Source organism: Eleutherodactylus coqui, chromosome 1 (assembly GCF_035609145.1).
Source record: "Eleutherodactylus coqui strain aEleCoq1 chromosome 1, aEleCoq1.hap1, whole genome shotgun sequence".
NCBI classification, from domain to species: Eukaryota; Metazoa; Chordata; class Amphibia; order Anura; family Eleutherodactylidae; genus Eleutherodactylus; species Eleutherodactylus coqui.
The window spans coordinates 524,656,799-524,678,751 of NC_089837.1; the positions used below are offsets into that span (position 1 = coordinate 524,656,799).

The 21,953-nt window shown below is 41.3% G+C and overlaps 1 protein-coding gene across 5 annotated transcripts in view; it reads right to left on the reverse strand.

Moving 5' to 3' along the window:
* Positions 1-21,953, reverse strand: part of FCHSD2 (FCH and double SH3 domains 2) — a 140,539-nt gene that overhangs the window by 81,600 nt on the left and 36,986 nt on the right. For all 5 annotated transcript variants that reach the window (XM_066588307.1, XM_066588308.1, XM_066588305.1 and 2 more), the window contains exon 3: positions 12,274-12,319. In XM_066588307.1, the coding sequence (XP_066444404.1) occupies positions 12,274-12,319 (46 nt within the window). The remainder of the gene's footprint in view (positions 1-12,273; positions 12,320-21,953) is intronic.

A 21,953-nucleotide genomic window follows, 5' to 3' on the forward strand; every position in this document is an offset into this window, starting at 1 on the left:
ATACTGCCCTCTATGTACAAGAATATAACTACTATAATACTGCTCCTATGTACAAGAATAGAACTACTATAATACTGCCCCCTATGTACAAGGATATAACTACTATAATACTGTACCCTATGTGCAAGAATATAACTACTACAATACTGCCGCTATGTACAAGAACTACTATAATACTGCCCCCTATGTATAAGAATATACCTACTATAATACTGTCCACCATGTACAAGAATATAACTACTATAATACTGCCCCCTATGTACAAGAATATAACTACTATAATACTGCTCCTATGTACAAGAATATAACTACTATAATACTGCCCCTATGTACAAGAATATAACTACCATAATACTGCCCCTATGTATAAGAATATAACTACTATAATACTGCCTCCTATGTATAAGAATATAACTACTATAATACTGCCTCCTATGTATAAGAATATAACTACTATAATACTGCCCCCTATGTACAAGAATATAACTACTATAATACTGCCCCCTATGTACAAGTATATAACTACTATAATACTGCCCCCTAGGTACAAGAATACAACTACTATAACACTGACCCCTATGTACAAGAATACAACTACTATAATACTGCCCCCTATGTACAAGAATACAACTACTATAATACTGCTCCCTATGTACAAGAATATAACTACTATAATACTGCCCCCTATGTACAATAATATAACTACTATAATACTGCCCCTTATGTACAAGAATATAACTACTATAATACTGCCCCCTCTATGTACAAGAATATAACTACTATAATACTACCCCTATGTACAAGAATATAACTACTATAATACTGCCCCTATGTACAAGAATATAACTACTATAATACTACCTCCTATGTATAAGAATATAACTACTATAATACTGCCTCCTATGTATAAGAATATAACTACTATAATACTGCCCCCTATGTACAAGAATAGAACTACTATAATACTGTACCCTATGTGCAAGAATAGAACTACTATAATACTGCTCCCTATGTCCAAGAATAGAACTACTATAATACTGCCCTCTATGTACAAGAATATAACTACTATAATACTGCTCCTATGTACAAGAATAGAACTACTATAATACTGCCCCCTATGTACAAGGATATAACTACTATAATACTGTACCCTATGTGCAAGAATATAACTACTACAATACTGCCGCTATGTACAAGAATATAACTACTATAATACTGCCCCCTATGTATAAGAATATACCTACTATAATACTGTCCACCATGTACAAGAATATAACTACTATAATACTGCCCCCTATGTACAAGAATATAACTACTATAATACTGCCCCCTATGTACAAGAATATAACTACTATAATACTGCCCCTATGTACAAGAATATAACTACTATAATACTGCCCCCTATGTATAAGAATATATCTACTATAATACTGCCCTCCTATATACAAGAATATAACTACTATAATACTGCCCCTATGTACAAGAATATAACTACTATAATACTGTCCCCTATGTACAAGAATATAACTACTATAATACTGCCTCCTATGTATAAGAATATATCTACTATAATACTGCCCTCCTATATACAAGAATATAACTACTATAATACTGCCCCTATGTATAAGAATATAACTACTATAATAGTGCCTCCTATGTATAAGAATATAACTACTATAATACTGCCCCCTATGTACAATAATATAACTACTATAATACTGCCCCCTCTATGTACAAGAACAACAACTACTATAATACTGCCCCCTATGTACAAGAATATAACTACTATAATACTGCCCCCTATGTCCAAGAATAGAACTACTATAATACTGCCCTCTATGTACAAGAATATAACTACTATAATACTGCTCCTATGTACAAGAATAGAACTACTATAATACTGCCCCCTATGTACAAGGATATAACTACTATAATACTGCCCCCTATGTGCAAGAATATAACTACTACAATACTGCCGCTATGTACAAGAATATAACTACTATAATACTGCCCCCTATGTATAAGAATATACCTACTATAATACTGTCCACCATGTACAAGAATATAACTACTATAATACTGCCCCCTATGTATAAGAATATAACTACTATAATACTGCCCCCTATGTACAAGAATATATCTACTATAATACTGCCTCCTATATACAAGAATATAACTACTATAATACTGCCCCTATGTATAAGAATATAACTACTATAATACTGCCCCCTATGTACAATAATATAACTACTATAATACTGCCCCTTATGTACAAGAATATAACTACTATAATACTGCCCCCTCTATGTACAAGAATATAACTACTATAATACTACCCCTATGTACAAGAATATAACTACTATAATACTGCCTCCTATGTATAAGAATATAACTACTATAATACTGCCCCCTCTATGTACAAGAATAATAACTACTATAATACTGCCCCCTATGTACAAGAATATAACTACTATAATACTGCCTCCTATGTACAAGAATATAACTACTATAATACTGCCCCCTATGTACAAGAATATAACTACTATAATACTGCTGCCCTATGTACAAGAATATAACTACTATAATACTGCCTCCTATGTACAAGAATATAACTACTATAATACAGCCCCCTATGTACAAGAATATAACTACTATAATACTGCCCCCTATGTACAAGAATATAACTACTATAATACTGCCTCCAATGTACAAGAATATAACTACTATAATACTGCTCCCTATGTACAAGAATATAACTACTATAATACTGCCCCCTATGTACAAGAATATAACTACTATAATACTGCCCCCTATGTATAAGAATATAACTACTATAATACTGCCCCCTTATAGGCTTAGATACGATGGCTCAGTATCACGAGAGGCTCCCATATAGAATTACCCATGTGCTAATGTAATGAAATAAACAGGCCCGGTTAGTATACAAGGGCTCGGATGGCGGCTCGGCACATTCCTGTATACATGCGCTCAGGTACTTGCTGGGTAGAGTAGCACCTACGGTATTAGTTGAAGCTGTCCTCATGCCAAGTAGCTATGAATGGTGCCCTTCACTGCCAGGGCCTGAAGAGGAGCCACTGACCCAAACTCTTCATCCTATGGAAACATTCCTGCGGCTGAGGATGGAGCGCACTGACTGCTCTCTGTCCCCCCACACACTCCTGTATTTTTGTTGGGTGGAGGCAGGATGCAGCCGCTCGCTAAGTACAAGGCCCCGAGTGTGCCAGGAGACAAGCTGAGCACTGTCAGCCGGGCGTCACATGCCCACCAGCCATTATTTACGCTCGGGTTTAAAAGCCTCGACTCCACGAGAAGTTCTGTCATCCAAATATCTCCACGAAAAATGGAACTTTTGTGTCACGGTGACTAATAGATACGTGTGACGTAAAGCGAGGGAGCAGCAGTGAAGAATGCCCCCGCGAAAATAGTAGCAAATGAGGATATATCATCCCTATGGGGGCGCTACAAAAAGGATACAATATAGATATACATTAGATACATTATGATGGTCCACAATCAGCAGGTTTGGAAAGTGCAAGTGTAGAGGCCAACGGCGTCATGTAGCCACCGCTCATCTCCCATTGTAGCCTCTGCAGTATCCTCTGACAACTTCAACACAGGGAGAAGAAGTTAGACACGAGCGACAGCAGCAGGGAGGAGCGCAAAGCCAGGAAAAAAGGAACTACAGCTTAGATCAGGGCAGCACTGCAGTTGGCCTGCAGGGGGAGCCACACCATGGTTGACAACATATGGGGATTGGCTAAACTGTGGTCACCTGCGACACCCTCTATCCCCCCCCCCCTTCTTAATATCCTATAGTAGTGGTTTCCAATCTGTGACCCCACATCACTCGCACAAGTACAACTTCCAGTATGCCTTCACATTCGTAAGCTGGGAGTTGGGTTAGGCCACTCCCACACACACAGCGTCGGTAAAACGCAGCGTTTCAACGAAATTTTGAAGGGCATTTTTGAACGCACCTTATAATGTGACCCATTATTGATGATGTGTGTTAAAAAAATGCTAAAAACGCACAAAGACAGAATAGACAGCGCTTGAAAATCGTGGTGTTAAAAACTGCCACGTTTGGGCGCAGGCCTGCAAGTCTAAAATCAAGGTGAGCGTGTTATTGCGATTAGCGCGGTGCCCAAAACACGAAGCTAATCACAGTAAGAAGCACCAGTCTGAGAGTGGCCCAACTGGAGACCAGTGAACAAGGGGAGTAACACATCATTGCAGCATCTGACTACCTAGGCTTCGTTTGTAGTCTGTTACCATGGAGACACATAGCCCTTAAGAAGACCTGTTTACTCAAAACGATAGGTTTTGTTTACAGAGGTTTTACCACAATTGCAAGTGACCTCCTATCCACAGGATACCCACAAAATAGGAGATAACTCGCTGATCAGGGGGGTTTCACTGCAGAGACCCAGTCGATCTTAAGAATGGGAGCCCAGTGTCCCCTGTCCTCCTTACGGCGGGGTTACTACACAAGTAATTCAGTGTACTAGATTAGCAATTGAACAATTCCATCTTCAAATCCCCTTGAGGAACTAAAAAAATAAATAAATAAATAAAAGTTTTAAAAAAAAGTTCCTAAAGAACCAAAAAAAAAAAAAAAACGTGAAAAAACTTTTCCCCCCCACAAAAGCCCCTTTTTAAATGGATAAAACACAATAAAAAATGATAAAAAAGCAACTTATAATTTGAACGTGTGAATACTAGAGATGCGCGAATATACTCGTTTCCAGTAATTACTCGATCGAGCACCGTGATTTTCGAGTACTTCCGTACTCGGGCGAAAAGATTCGGGGGGTGCCGGGGGGAGGCGTGGCGGAGCAGGGGGTAGCAGCAGGGAACAGGGGGGGAGCCCTCTTTCTCTCCCTCTCCCCGCTGCAACCCCCCACTCACCCACGGCGCCCCCCGAATCTTTTCTCCCGAGTACGGAAGTACTCGAAAAATCGCGGGGCTTGGGCAGAAAAGGGGCGTGGCCGAGTAGGCTCGCTCATCTCTAGTGAATACCCAACGAGAATTATTATCGCATGCTAAATGCCGTAAAAACTAATGCTAAGAAATGCAATAGAAAACAATCCAGAAGCCACATGTACCCCAAAGTAGTAGTAATAAAAAATACAACTCCTCTTGCAAAAAACAAGCGCTCACAGCTCCGCTGCCGGAAAAATAAAAAAAAATTTTTTTTTTATTCGCGGTGATGCAAATTCAATTGCTTTTCTTTAAAAATGTTCTGTAAATGTGTAAAAGTAGTAAAAAAAAAACAAAATTACAAAATCAGTCATCGCGCTGAAGTCATGCTAATTTTAGCGAACGGTGAATGCTGTAAAAGCAAAACCCAAGAACAAATCATTTGATCGCTTGTACTATATACTGCAATACTTTAGTATTACAGTATACAGCGAGTATACACCTTACTGCAATTGCATGGCGGGGGTGCTGATGGTGTGAAGGCGTCCTCCCCCACCTGCTGACTGTTTAGATGCGCTGCCAGCTAACTTCGATTGCTTTCAGAAGCAGCTGATAGTCGGCCAGTACCGCGTGGACTCGGATCACCAGCCGACTCCATGCACCCTTCACAACCGCCCGACTTCAGATTATATTAGGCGGCTGTTAAGTGATGAACGAGATGGTACTTGAACAGTCGGAGTTGTATTGTCCCAACGGGCGGGGTTTCTCGGCAGCGCACCTTTATCTCACGCTGGACTACACACCTTTACGCCAAACATTGGCCAGGCCACAGTTTACATGACATCACTCACCAGCGGCTCAGTGACACGTGAACCCGACAGTTCCCACAGGCGTCCAGTTACACATTACCTATATGAATAGCAAAGCTGGCAATCCTGCTACAATGTAGCAACTGGAGGATATCCTGCAAAGCTGAGGGCCTGAAGAAGGACCCTTTGCAAAACATAGAAAGACCCTTCAGGACTGAGCAGTGACCAGAATGTCACACACTGTGTCAACATGAATTTCCCCTTTAAGCCTTTATGCTTTTGGTAGCACATATATGCCCCTCCAGCAGCGCCAGGGTTCGTATGGAGCGGGATCGGGATCATATCCCGCTACTTACAGGGCAGGTTTGGGCTATTTCTGACAGCCGATACGCGCTGGCTACAGCCACGATCAGCTTGGGCGCTGATCGCAGCTATTAACCCATTAATTGCCGCTGTCAATTCTAACAGCAGCATTTAAATGCCACAGGGTCCCGAACAACCCATTAGCGATGGGATCACAAGGTGCCTTTTGCTTGCCACGGCAGCAGAGGGCCTTCTGAAAGCCACCCGTGCTGCCATATATTTTTACGTTAGGATGGTCATGTGGGCTTTCGTGAAAAATTCCAGTAGAAAGACCATATATTGCAATACTGATGTATTGCAGTATATGGTGTAAGCGATGAAACAATCGTAAGTTCAAGTCCTTTATAGGGACAATTTTTTTTTTCCAGAAAGTGAAAAATAGTTTTCTATTATAAAAAAAGAAAGAAAAGTAAAGTATTCTAAAAAAAAATAATAAAAAAAACAAACAGTTTTCCAATAAAAAAACAAAAAAACAAAATATATTTAGCATTGCCACATACGTAAAAGTCCAATCAAAATGAAGCAGAAAAATACACAATGCCAGAATTTGCGCTTATTTTTTGGCCCCACCATCAAGAAAAAAAATGTAACAAAAAATTATCAAAAAAGTTATATCTACTCCAAAGTGGAGTCAATAGGAACATCAGGATGCTCCGCAAAAAAAAACTGTTCTTCAGTACATCATATGGTAAATTAAATAGTACCGCTCTTCCTTGCAAAAAGCCACAAGAGGCCATCAGGCAGCTGAGCTGACAAAAAAAATATAGGAGTCAACAATTTTTTGAAAGTGTGAGGAGGAAATACTAGAAAGAAAAAGTGCTGCGTCCTTAACGGCTTAGGATGAAAGAAAGAGGAACTATACCGAAGAAGGACCCTTGGCAAAACGTAGGCAGACCCTTCAGGTCTGAGCGCAGATTAAGAGACTGCCATATCCTAACATCGATTTCCCCTTTAAGACAGCTCAGCCAAAAAGTTCCTATAAACAGTGCGTACATGGCAATGTAACATATTGTGGCTTGATTTCGGTGCCATGGCCCTTTAAATGTCACCTCTCCATCCAGCACTCCGCCCGAGACTTGAGGATCCGGAGCCAAGAATGACCAAGCAGATCCACTGTGTCACTTCCAATAATAGGCGCAGGGTTCTGGCGCTGGCGAGCTGCTGCTTTTGGCTGACATAAAACATTCCAGCGCTGGAGAAAAACAACATCCAATGCGAACACAGAACTAAGCGGAGTAGACGACAACTCGGTGGCCTCTCCTGACCCCCACTGAAAGGTCAGAGGGTCATACTGCAGCTCTTGAAGTCTATGACACAAAAGGCTGCTCTAAAGCCTCATCCGCATTGACTCTTCAGTTCCTCTGCTTACTGTCAATGACTGGGAAATACCAGTAGCTGTAAAACGTGTACGGAGCGATAACTCCCAACTTGGGCTACAGTTACACGGGCGAGCGCGATGTCGGGCCGAGAACCTCGAACCAATATTGTGCTCGCCAACCTGCAATTGCGATGCAATTTGTGAGAAAACCGCCATACATTTTGCACACATTTCACACGCCTTAAAGTCGCATGTTGCTTCAAAAACAAAAATTTAACACTGTGCAAAAATCACATCTGCGCTTAACGGGCGAGATCACCCATAAAAAATTGGCTTGAGAAAGGGTTGTCATCAAGCCGAAACGCGTCGCAACTTTATAAATTATTACTTCTTCGCTACAGCTGCGATATTGCCTGTTATCGGGGATTCAGGGGGGCCGAGGACAAGGCACCCCTGGGAAGTAAGTGCTCAGATTTTCACAAAACTCCTCTTTTTGACACCTGCACTTGAGCGCTGGTAACTCTCGTCTACTCTGTTGTCAGTGACCGCCATAACAGAGTTGTAGGAGGGCTTATTTTTGATAGGATGACTTGTAGATTTTAAGGGCGCCATCTAAAAGTATATACAACTTTTTGGATTTACTGTTAATTCCGGTTCATTCCCTTCTGCTCTGCGCACACAAAAGTTGTACACTCGATATTCCCGACCCCACTTCAAATGGCTTTATCTCTGATTCTATAAAATCTGATCTTCCAATGTCATTCATAGTCTAAAAAAAGCCATGTAACAAGCCTTTGGGCCCCGTAATAGCTGCCCTTATTGGTTGCCACCCATCATCATCACTCAGATATGTAGGAGGGTTAAGGTAACTTAGGACCCAGTTATTTAATATAAATTACCCAGACTGAAGAGAATCTACACAGGTGGTCTCTGGAGGATCAAACAAGTGTAGACAGCATATTGATCTCGGCAAGAACTGTGTAATACTTTATTTCTCCTGAGGGGGTGCTGCAGGGAAATTGAACTTTAACACTCATAGATCGCAGCTGATCACTGGGGGTTAAAATGGCCATCTATCTATACAGATAGTTATTGCTTTCTAGCCAGAAGGCAAACACTGATGAATGAACTGTTTATTCTGAAGAAATGTAAAGTGATTGTGCACAAGCCACATAAACATAACGTATCTCTAATGAAACCCGCTCTGGCAGGTGACACTGGCACGGATTCCCTGGCATGTAAACGCATCACTTTCTCATGGGGCCAGGGACAATCGCTGTTCTGCTCCAGAACAAAGACGGAATTTCAGCTCGCTCATAGGTATTCATTGCAGGATGCAGGAAGCAGTTTCCCCTGCTGTGTAGGTCAACAACGCTTCCCTTTATGAAGGACTCGTGCACCAGCTGAAGAATGCCAGCCAGCGCCGATGAATGCAACCAGAGCTCAAACAAACAGCTGCCGCTTAAAGATGGCACCGAGACAAAAAACAAGAACCAGACGAGCCCGCATCCATCCCCAAAATACAGACGAGTTCACCATAACGAGAAGATCTCGGGGTATAGCAAATAGCCAGAAGCCCTGAACCAGGGTACTAGTAATTACATACATGTGTACATAGGGGGCAGTATTATTATAGTTCTATTCTTGTACATAGGGGGCAGTATTATAGTAGTTATATTCTTGTACATAGGAGCAGTATTATAGTAGTTATATTCTTGTACATAGGAGGCAGTATTATAGTAGTTATATTCTTGTACATAGGGGGCAGTATTATAGTAGTTATATTCTTGTACATAGGAGCAGTATTATAGTAGTTATATTCTTGTACATAGGGGGCAGTATTATAGTAGTTATATTCTTGTACATAGGGGCAGTATTATAGTAGTTATATTCTTGTACACAGAGGGCAGTATTATAGTAGTTATATTCTTGTACATAGGGGGCAGTATTATAGTAGTTCTATTCTTGTACATAGGAGGCAATATTATAGTAGGTATATTCTTGTATATAGGGACAGTATTATAGTAGTTATATTCTTGTACATCGGAGCAGTATTATAGTAGTTATATTCTTGTATATAGGGGCAGTATTATAGTAGTTATATTCTTGTATATAGGGGCAGTATTATAGTAGTTATATTCTTGTACATAGGAGGCAGTATTATAGTAGGTATATTCTTGTATATAGGGGGCAGTATTATAGTAGTTCTATTCTTGTAGATAGGGGGCAGTATTATAGTAGTTCTATTCTTGTACATAGGGGGCAGTATTATAGTAGTTCTATTCTTGTACATAGGGGGCAGTATTATAGTAGTTCTATTCTTGTAGATAGGGGGCAGTATTATAGTAGTTCTATTCTTGTAGATAGGGGGCAGTATTATAGTAGTTCTATTCTTGTAGATAGGGGGCAGTATTATAGTAGTTCTATTCTTGTAGATAGGGGGCAGTATTATAGTAGTTCTATTCTTGTAGATAGGGGGCAGTATTATAGTAGTTCTATTCTTGTACGTAGGGGGCAGTATTATAGTAGATATATTCTTGTACATAGGGGAGCAGTATTATAGTAGTTATATTCTTGTACATAGGGGGTAGTATTATAGTAGATATATTCTTGACAATAGGGAGCAGTATTATAGTAGTTATATTCTTGTACATAGGGGGCAGTTTTATAGCAGTTATATTCTTGTACATAGGAGCAGTATTATAGTAGTTATATTCTTGTATATAGGGGGCAGTATTATAGTAGTTATATTCTTGTACATAGGAGGCAGTATTATAGTAGTTATATTCTTGTACATAGGAGGCAGTATTATAGTAGGTATATTCTTGTATATAGGGGGCAGTATTATAGTAGTTATATTCTTGTAGATAGGGGGCAGTATTATAGTAGTTATATTCTTGTACATAGGGGGCAGTATTATAGTAGTTATATTCTTGTACATAGGAGGCAGTATTATAGTAGTTATATTCTTGTACATAGGAGGCAGTATTATAGTAGTTATATTCTTGTACATAGGGGCAGTATTATAGTAGTTATATTCTTGTACATAGGAGGCAGTATTATAGTAGTTATATTCTTGTACATAGGAGGCAGTATTATAGTAGTTATATTCTTGTACATAGGAGGCAGTATTATAGTAGTTATATTCTTGTACATAGGAGGCAGTATTATAGTAGTTATATTCTTGTAGATAGGGGGCAGTATTATAGTAGTTATATTCTTGTACATAGGGGGCAGTATTATAGTAGTTATATTCTTGTACATAGGTGGCAGTATTATAGTAGTTCTATTCTTGTAGATAGGGGGCAGTATTATAGTAGTTCTATTCTTGTAGATAGGGGGCAGTATTATAGTAGTTCTATTCTTGTAGATAGGGGGCAGTATTATAGTAGTTCTATTCTTGTACATAGGGGGCAGTATTATAGTAGTTATATTCTTGTACATAGGGGGCAGTATTATAGTAGTTCTATTCTTGTACATAGGAGGCAGTATTATAGTAGTTCTATTCTTGTACATAGGGGGCAGTATTATAGTAGTTCTATTCTTGTACATAGGGGGCATTATTATTGTAGTTATATTCTTGTACATAGGGGGCAGTATTATAGTAGTTATATTCTTGTAGATAGGGGGCAGTATTATAGTAGTTATATTCTTGTAAATAGGGGCAGTATTATAGTAGTTATATTCTTGTACATAGGGGGCAGTATTATAGTAGTTATATTCTTGTACATAGGAGCAGTATTATAGAAGTTATATTCTTGTACATAGGAGCAGTATTATAGTAGTTATATTCTTGTACATAGGGGCAGTATTATACTAGTTATATTCTTGTACATAGGGAGGCAGTATTATAGTAGTTATATTCTTGTACATAGGGAGGCAGTATTATAGTAGTTATATTCTTGTACATAGGGAGGCAGTATTATAGTAGTTATATTCTTGTACATAGGGGGCAGTATTATAGTAGTTATATTCTTGTACATAGGGGGAAGTATTATAGTAGTTATATTCTTGTACATAGGAGGCAGTATTATAGAAGTTATATTCTTGTACATAGGGGGGCAGCATTATTGAAGTTATATTCTTGTACATGGGGAGCAGTATTATAGTAGTTATATTCCTGTACATAGGAGGCAGTATTATAGTAGTTATATTCTTGTACATAGGAGCCAGTATTATAGTAGTTATATTCTTGTACATAGGGGCAGTATTATAGTAGTTATATTCTTGTACATAGGGGGCAGTATTATAGTAGTTATATTCTTGTACATAGGGGGCAGTATAATAGTAGTTATATTCTTGTACAAAGGGGGCAGTATTATAGTAGTTATATTCTTGTACACAGGGGGCAGCATTTAAGTAGTTATAATTTTATACATGGGGACAATATTATAATAGCTGTTGTAAACAGCCCCTTAGTTTATCAGGATCCTGGTTGTGAGAATTTCCCTCTTACATAATTAAGAACAGTGCTCTGATTAGTGGTCACTTCTCTTTCCCCACGCTTTTTGGCAGTATGTATGTGTGTATGAAGATTATATATATTTATATATCTATACCCATCTACCTATGTACCTATCTATATACACACACATGCATACATATACACATTATAATATATATTACATACACACACAGTACATTATGGAGCTGAGGGCAGTAATAAAGGAAGCACTTTCCTCAATACAGGAACATGCCTACATCCCAACACGTGTGGGGAGGCACAATCAGACCTAATAGAATGAGAATTAGTATAGTTCTTGTATGTGTGAGGAGTGCTGGATCACAGGTGGATATTGTGGTGCCCGGAGTGGCCCTTTAAGCATCAGTCTTTGCTCTTACCTGTGCGTAATCTTTCTCCACTGCGGCCTTTTTCTGACTGAACGTCCTGAAAGAAGAAACAAGATCATAACAGTCAGTGACCTGAAAGGTGTAGATCCATCAGTCAGACGGACGCGCGGATTCGCCTCTTTCACTCTCGACCCATTTCCTTCCTCCAAAGCAGTCTCGTGTGACGCAAACTATTCACCATTTTATTTCTTTTACACGATGATTAAGCGATGCGAGAACAATAATACTTTGTGCTGCTGCAGAAAACCAGTCCTTGTCAGGTGAGGGGAGGAAGTAACCCAACACAAGAGCATCTTTGCATCGGACGCTATGTTGGGCTGAGGAGCAACCTCCAGGTGCGAATGCAAAACCTGCACCAGGCGCCAGCTACCAAGTAGCATTTATAATACTGGTGTCGCCTTAAGTGGCAGAGGGGCTTTCAGGCCCCCTAACGCCCCAGGGCTCAGGTTTGAGCACTACCCCTACATTCACCATAGTGATACCTTTGCCTTTGTGTTGCCTTCCGTTGATATCTATGTAGCAGTGCCAAACAATGCCCAAATATATACCACCATACAGCGCTCAACTACAGCTCTGTTCACATTTCCCTGCACGTTAGTTAGAGACGGCAAGACGATTTGCCAACATATGGGCTGAAATTAAAGGCCTGACATACCACATACTGGAATACATTACCCATAGGTCACATAGTACATATACTGTGCGGTATATTATTTTGTGGTGGTGCAGTATACAAAACACAGAAGACTATGATTACCTATACAGTAAAAAATTATGCAGATATACCATCTAAATCTCTCTGATAGTTTGCTACAACTTATCAGCCTGGGGTCTGAGCTCTTAGCTCACAGAGCATTGTCTACACTGATACAGTTATATCCACTACCGAGAAGAGAGCAGGACTCGCTAAGGACGATGCATCAGGCTGGAGTCCGGGCTGCTGAGCTCACAGAGCATTTTCTACACTGACACAATTGTATCCACTTTTCATCTCAGAACAGGAATGGCTGTATACAATGTATCAGTCTGGAGTCCGGGCTGCTGAGCTCACAGAGCATTTTCTACACTGGCACAATTGTATCCACTTCTCATCTGAGAGCAGGAATAGCTGTATACAATGTATCAGTCTGGAGTCGAGGCTCTGCAGCTCACAGAGCATTGTTTAGATTGGAGACAAATGCAGCAAGCCCTCCGCCTTGTGAAGTCTGTGGTCAGTACAGGTTTTTAGAAATATAACATGTATGCCGCTTTACATCAGTTTGTCGCTGCCAACGTCAATGCCACATCCTCAGTGTTCCTGTGATACATACACGGCAGATGTCACTCTGGGCATTAGGCAAATAAAAGTGGGAGTTTACGAGCTGCACGTAATGACTTGTAAACGTGTGTTCTCACGAAGTTGGGGGCCCTTTTACACGGGACAAGCTGACGGGCGCAGATGCCCAACAGTTCATCCTAGTGAAAATGACCATACCTGTGCTTTTACACAGGAACGATCATCGCTAGTGAACAGAGGCAGACAGGGGATCGTTCTGGCCCACCGCCTCCATTCACAGTAAACAGGCAGGCCTTCAGAAGTGATAACTGCCTGTTCACACGGCCGATCCATCGCTCAGTCTTATTGGTCGGTGTAAAAGAGCCCCAAGTTATACGATTTACCACATTTAAGAGCGACCGCCACGCGTTTTACTGAGGAATTGCATCAAGAACAGGTAGACAGCTAAAGACTCATTAGACAAGGGATAAGAAGACGCCTTTGGCGTAACTAGTCATGCCTTCACCCAAGTGTTTCCCATTCACACTAACCATGGAAGTCACCGAAATGCGTTGGTATTTATGTATGGCGCTATTGGGCGTTCTATGAGCCGAAACTGGTTGCCCTCAACGGGTATTGGTTACATTGTACTAAGCAGCAATCAGAGTATCCAGGTTGGACACAGAGAAAAGTGGCCACATAGGAAGAGCAAAATGGGGCCCCCTGCTGGTGATGATTTATGTTATCTCGCCATCCGGGCTCCACCTGTCACAAACTTTGTGCATGAATGTTAGCCCCTCAACAAGTATCTTTCCTAGCGCTTCCTTAGGATACACTGGTAGGGCAATTGCATTATATCGTCAACTGACCCTGGCGATAATGGGAATAGAATGCCAGAACTACAGGGTAGACTGACACAAACACTGTTCGAGCAAGAAGCGAGAAGTGGTGAATGCAACTGTACATATAATAGATTTAGGGCACTTAGGCCCCCTGTCCATGGGCGAGGCGGAATATCACTAGCGACATTCCACCAGCGGGGAGCACGGGAGAGAACTGACAGGTCGGCTCACTGCAGAGAATTGTGGCAACTCCCAGCATGCCGCGATTTGAGTCCCGCGAGCGAAGAATCGCTATGATTCTCCGCTTGTGGACAGCTATGGAAAGCGTGACAACCCCATAGAGATCTGCAAGGGTGGTCAATACTGGTTGTACCCAATGCCTGCTACACCTGGAAAGTACTAAGGTAAGTCAAAGGAAATGAAAGGACTTCACACAAACGGACAGGAATAACCGAGCGGCCCAGAACGTCTATGTCAGGCCACAGAGGTCTGCAAACCAACGGCAGGTCCCTGGAAGGAAATCGGCGCATCGACCTTGACAGCAGCGAATGCACAAAGGAACTCCTGAAGAGAGAGAGAGCGGGTATACTGCTGAACACACAATTCTGGGGTGAAGCCGGGCACGGCTATATGCAGGAGAAGGACAAGAAAGGGTTAATGGCAATCACAACAACTAATTATGTGCTAACTGCTCAGGTGACTACTGGGATGTAAAGTAGTCACACTAGTATCACTAGTAATAGTAATTATTAGGAAGTTATAGCACCAGTGTTCCTGGCGACGCAATACTCCACACAGCTCTGCTACATGCACGCCGCATACACACAGCTCTGCTACATGCACGCCGCACACACACAGCTCTGCTACATACCTTGTTTATCCCATACAACACGGATCAGAAGCAGCACAGTAGTGCAGATCAAGGACATGTGACGAAGTGACTGTCATGCTCCGCCCCTGATCACGACCGTGCCATAATCAAAGGTCTTTTATTGCCAGTGAGGGAGTTCCATGCTCCGCCCATTATCTCGTGATGGTAACGTCATCACAGGTCCTGTATAGTTATGCAGATTACAGGCAGACTACAAACCCCCTGTAGCCTCAGTTGCTGTGAAATACTAACGAACACTTAGCCAGACAGCAGCAGGGTCTTGATGACGTCACCGTCATATGATCAGGGGTGGAGCATGCAAGTCATTCACAAACCAACTCACTCATGCATGGAAGAACAGACAGGTCATTAGTAGTCTGAATATAGAGAGCAAGATTATAGTAGTTATATTCTTGTACATAGGAGGCAGTATTATAGTAGTTATATTCTTGTACATAGGGGGCAGTATTATAGTAGTTATATTCTTGTACATAGGGGGCAGTATTATAGTAGTTATATTCTTGTACATAGGAGGCTGTATTATAGTAGTTATATTCTTGTACATAGGGGCAGTATTATAGTAGTTATATTCTTGTACATAGGGGGCAGTATTATAGTAGTTATATTCTTGTACATAGAGGGCAGTATTATAGTAGTTATATTCTTGTACATAGGGGGCAGTATTATAGTAGTTATATTCTTGTACATAGGGGGCAGTATTATAGTAGTTATATTCTTGTACATAGGGGGCAGTATTATAGTAGTTATATTCATGTACATAGGGGGCAGTATTATAGTAGTTATATTCTTGTACATAGGGGGCAGTATTATAGTAGTTATATTCTTGTACATAGGGGGCAGTATTATAGTAGTTATATTCTTGTACATAGGGGCAGTATTATAGTAGTTATATTCTTGTACATAGGAGGCAGTATTATAGTAGTTATATTCTTGTACATAGGGGGCAGTATTATAGTAGTTATATTCTTGTATATAGGGGCAGTATTATAGTAGGTATATTCTTGTACATAGGAGGCAGTATTATAGTAGTTATATTCTTGTACATAGAGGGCAGTATTATAGTAGTTATATTCTTGTACATAGAGGGCAGTATTATAGTAGTTATATTCTTGTACATAGGAGGCAGTATTATAGTAGTTATATTCTTGTACATAGGAGGCAGTATTATAGTAGTCATATTCATGTACATAGGGGGCTGTATTATAGTAGTTATATTCTTGTATATAGGGGCAGTATTATAGTAGTTATATTCTTGTATATAGGGGCAGTATTATAGTAGTTATATTCTTGTATATAGGGGCAGTATTATAGTAGTTATATTCTTGTACATTGGGGGCAGTATTATAGTAGTTATATTCTTGTACATAGAGGGCAGTATTATAGTAGTTATATTCTTGTACATAGAGGGCAGTATTATAGTAGTTATATTCTTGTATATAGGGGCAGTATTATAGTAGTTATATTCTTGTACATTGGGGGCAGTATTATAGTAGTTATATTCTTGTACATAGAGGGCAGTATTATAGTAGTTATATTCTTGTACATAGGAGCAGTATTATAGTAGTTATATTCTTGTACATAGCGGGAAGTATTATAGTAGTTATATTCTTGTACATAGCGGGAAGTATTATAGTAGTTATATTCTTGTACATAGGAGCAGTATTATAGTAGTTCTATTCTTGTACATAGGAGGCAGTATTATAGTAGTTATATTCTTGTACATAGGGGGCAGTATTATAGTAGTTCTATTCTTGTACATAGGAGGCAGTATTATAGTAGTTCTATTCTTGTACATAGGAGGCAGTATTATAGTAGTTATATTCTTGTACATAGGGGCAGTATTATAGTAGTTATATTCTTGTACATAGGGGGCAGTATTATAGTAGTTACATTCTTGTACATAGGGGGCAGTATTATAGTAGTTACATTCTTGTACATAGGGGGCAGTATTATAGTAGTTATATTCTTGTACATAGGAGGCAGTATTATAGTAGTTACATTCTTGTACATAGGAGGCAGTATTATAGTAGTTATATTCTTGTACATAGTAGCAGTATTATAGTAGTTATATTCTTGTACATAGGGGGCAGTATTATAGTAGTTATATTCTTGTACATAGGAGGCAGTATTATAGTAGTTATATTCTTGTACATAGGGGGCAGCCCTATTGTTGCTTGAAGAATGTATAAAACATCCATTACTATATAAAATCATAATAAACAAGTCTTGTGTTTACAGATGTGCAGTATAATCAGCAGTTTTAACAATTAACCCCTTTCCTGGCTTTCAAGAGCCATAGCCTTTATTTATACATCTACATAGCCGTATGAGGACTTTACGTCATCCCAACAGCTACAAAGTTTATTTGTCATGAGGAGATATTAAGTATTACACCGTGGTTCAGCTGGTTGACCAGGGGGCGCGGGTGAGGCAGTTAACTCCTTCGTGACCGACCAATTTCATTTCATCTTCGCATTGCCAGCACCATAACTTCTGGCTAGTCATACTAGAGCTTGCGGGTTTTTATGGGGATGAGTTGTATACTGTACGCCACTCTGGGGTATGTGTGATGTCTTTTTATAACTTTTATTGCATTTTCTGGCGCGGTAGATAGAAATAAAAGGTCCAAAAATTCCTCCATTGTTTTGGGGTTTTTCGTTTTTACAGCGTTCAGCATTCGGTAAAAACAACATAATTGATCTGGACCGGCACAATTACTGCGATATAGGGCTAATGCCCACGGGCGAGTGCCCGCGGTGGAAATCCGTGGCGTTTCACCACAGCTATTAGGTTCTATTGAACCTAATAGCTGAATGTTCACGCTGCGGAATTCCCCCACATGAAATTATCCACGGCATGTCCTATTTGCCACGGGTATACGCGCGTGGATTGTAGTCAATGGAAGCCAGCAGGAGTATAGCGTGAATACGCACCGCGCCCACCGAGTCATGTGGGAGTTAAGCAGCGGATCCGAAGGAGAGTGTGGGGTCTTGGGGGGGGGGGGGCACAGAGACTGATTCTGCTGCGGTATTCCGCTTGCGGAGTCCATCACGGCCGCGGGCATGAGCCCATAGAGTTTATATAGGTTTATTTTTTGCTACTTCAGCAAATAAAAACACATTTTTAAAGAAAAACTACTGACTCTGCATCGCCGCATTCTAAGACCCTGAAATGTTTATTTTTTGGCACTGTTGCTCTGTGGGGGCTCGTTTGTGGGGGGAGTTCAAGTGCTCAATTAGTACCATTTTGAGGGACATGTGACTTTTGGATTGATTTTTATTACATTTTTCAGAAGGTGAACAATCGAAAAATAGCAAATCTGCCGTTACCTTTTACAATTATTTTTACAGCATTCGCCGTGTGCGAGGAATAAGAAACCACTTTCAATGTCCGGGTCGTAGCGAACTCAGTAATACGCATTATGTGCGGCTTTTAAGAAATATTTTTGGTAGTGCTCTTGTCAGCTGCGAGCCAGCCAGGCTCTGTCCGCGGACACCAAGCTGTACTCAGTCTGTGACACCTGACCCCTATTTTCCCCTCTCCACCTGGTGTCTGTGCTCCTGCACGCAGGCGCTGGCTAGTATGCGGGGCTCAGTTATAATGGTAATAGTGCCCCCAATAGGATCACTGTTACTACCGGGGTCATTAAGGGGGTCCCACTAGAACTATTAGGTAGGGTAACGAAGGGGGACATTATTATAATCTTCATGGTTCAGATAGGTGTTGGTTATCTTGTTCATTGGCGGTTTCAATGCCTGTAGAACAAATTGTGGTTTTTTTTTTTACAGGAGGGGGGCATCACGGTGACATCACCAGTAACACTAGAGATTTTGGCCTCAAATCAGAATGACGTCCCAAAAAGCAAAGGAATCAAAGTCACACAGTTCACTATGGGAATCACCTCGGCCTCCCGTGGGAACCGGTTTTTACAGTCATAAACCTTCAGATTCGGAAGGAAATTTCATGAACCTTTGTCTCGAGGGTCAGAATGCCCACAGAAATTACAAGACCGCAATTATCCTGCAGAAGGGTCCCAGTGCCCCCACCCCCAGTGAAAACAAGCTGACCATCATGGATCCGGTGGGAGTCCTGTTTTCCCAGTAATTGCCAATTACACCTCTGGATGAGCAACCTAAACTGTCTGAATTAACTCATTGATTTCTGGTCAGTAATTATCATGGGTCTTCTACAAAGTACAATTTAAAGGGACAGTAATTCTAGCTTCAGTGGTGACATAATGCGGCAGGGAGGGGGAAGAATACTTCATACAATGCACAACCTGAAACCTCAAATGTTGGAATCAATGGTCACCTCTGACAATGCCCAAGGCTGGGTTCCCTTTTATCAGTTGTGTTCAGCCATTGTTTTAACCCCTTCCCGCTGCGGCCATTTTTTTCTCCCCACTTAAAAAAAAAAATTATAATATATATATATATATATATATATATATATATATATCTTCATTTTTTTCTTCTTTCAGTGGCATACCTACATGAGGGCTTGTTTTTTGTGGCACAGGTTGCATTTTCGATGGTTCTGTTTAGCAGACCATATAGGTATTGGAAAACTTTTAAAAAGTTTTAAGTGGGGAGAACTAGGGGAAAAAAAAGCAACTGCACAGTTTTTTGGCAGGCCTGGGGAGTCGGGTTGTTTTTGCAGCATTCAGGGAGCATCTTTTTAGTCTCATACCTTTTTCCGCTGATGCAGGGCAGCTTATAGTTTTCATCGATACCGTTTTGTGGTACAAACATCTCTTTGATTGCTTTTTATTTTATTTTTTCTTGGCGATGGGGTGACCAAAAAAAGCACAGGTCTGGCATCGCTTTTCTCTTGCTTTCTCATGCCATTCTCCGTGCACAATTAATAATGGGATGTTGTAATAAATTGGACTTTTATGGACACAGCAATACCAATTTAATTTTATGCATTTTTATGGATTGACTGGGAAAAGGTTTTTTTTTTTTTTTTTTATAATTAAAAAGTTTTGTTATAATTAAAGAAATCTTTCATTTACTTCTTTTTTAGTCCCCATAGAGAAATTGAACTTGTGATAGTTTGTTCACGGTATACTGCAATTCTGTATTTTGACAGATACAACAGTTATGGCAGCTGTGGAGGCCTTTATAAGGCCATGACATCCAGAGGCAACTTGCGATTTCATTGCAACGCGGCCTTTCGGGACATGCCAATCCAAACTGGGACATTTAAATGCCGCAATCAGAGTCAACTCTCATCATGGCTGCCAGCTGTCAAAAAGAGCTGACACCTGCCGTGTATGGAGTGGGCTTGGCTCCTGCACCCGCTCCCTACGATGACACCTGCCGTGTATGGAGTGGGCTTGGCTCCTGCACCCGCTCCCTACGATGACACCTGCCGTGTATGGAGTGGGCTTGACTCCTGCACCCGCTCCCTACGATGACACCTGCCGTGTATGGAGTGGGCTTGGCTCCTGCGCCCGCTCCCTACAATGACACCTGCCGTGTATGGAGTGGGCTTGGCTCCTGCGCCCGCTCCCTACAATGACACCTGCCGTGTATGGAGTGGGCTTGGCTCCTGCACCCGCTCCCTACAATGACACCTGCCGTGCATGGAGTGGGCTTGGCTCCTGCGCCCGCTCCCTACAATGACACCTGCCGTGTATGGAGTGGGCTTGGCTCCTGCGCCCGCTCCCTACGATGACACCTGCCGTGTATGGAGTGGGCTTGGCTCCTGCGTCCGCTCCCTACGATGACACCTGCAGTGTATGGAGTGGGCTTGGCTCCTGCGCCCGCTCCCTACAATGACACCTGCAGTGTATGGAGTGGGCTTGGCTCCTGCGCCCAGTCCCTACAATGACACCTTTTGTGTATGGAGTGGACTTGGCTCCTGCGCCCGCTCCCTACAATGACACCTGCCGTGTATGAACTGGGCTTGACTTCTGCACCCACTCCCTACAAGGTACAATACACGTTAGGAAGGGATTGTCAGATCTGAACAGAACGGGTATCATTTTGCTGCACTTTGTGCACCGGTCCAGAGTCCATAGTCATACAGAGAAACAACGCATGCAAAGTTTTTCTGTTCGGTGCAAGGAGGTACATGGCATCAAAATTAATTCATAGGATGCCACCAGTTTTCCCTCAGTGTTTAACTACAGCGCTGGAGGGAACAAAAGTCGGAGGGCTGGACACATGGGGCACTTACCGTAGTCTGTAGGGTCTGCAATTTCAGACCAAGGTATGGATGTTGAGAAATATCAGTTGAAGGTAGAATTTGACCATAAGAACATACATACCCAAAAAGGGCATTTCAAGTGGCCCCAATTGGCCAACATAAAAAGTTGGAAGGAGGTTCACCATGGCCTCATCTATTATCCCTGGGGTTGATATGGATCAACATGTGTCAATATATCGTATATACGGTCACTGCAAAGTTAGAAAGCAAATGTGGGAAGGAGATCCCAAGGGATACCAATGACCTTCTGTCCCAATAAGAGTAGGAGCTGCTACAGGCATAGTGCCCACCTGTCCAACAAAGGACGTAGCTTGAACCTGCTCCACAAGGAGGCCCCAGATCAGGATGGGCATTAAGAACATCTGCAGGACTTCCGCACTTCATAGACCTTGGGTTCAAACACCCACCGATCAAAAAAAAAAAAAAGTTGACAAAGGGCTAATGGCCACAGCCAGATTTCCGCTGCGTT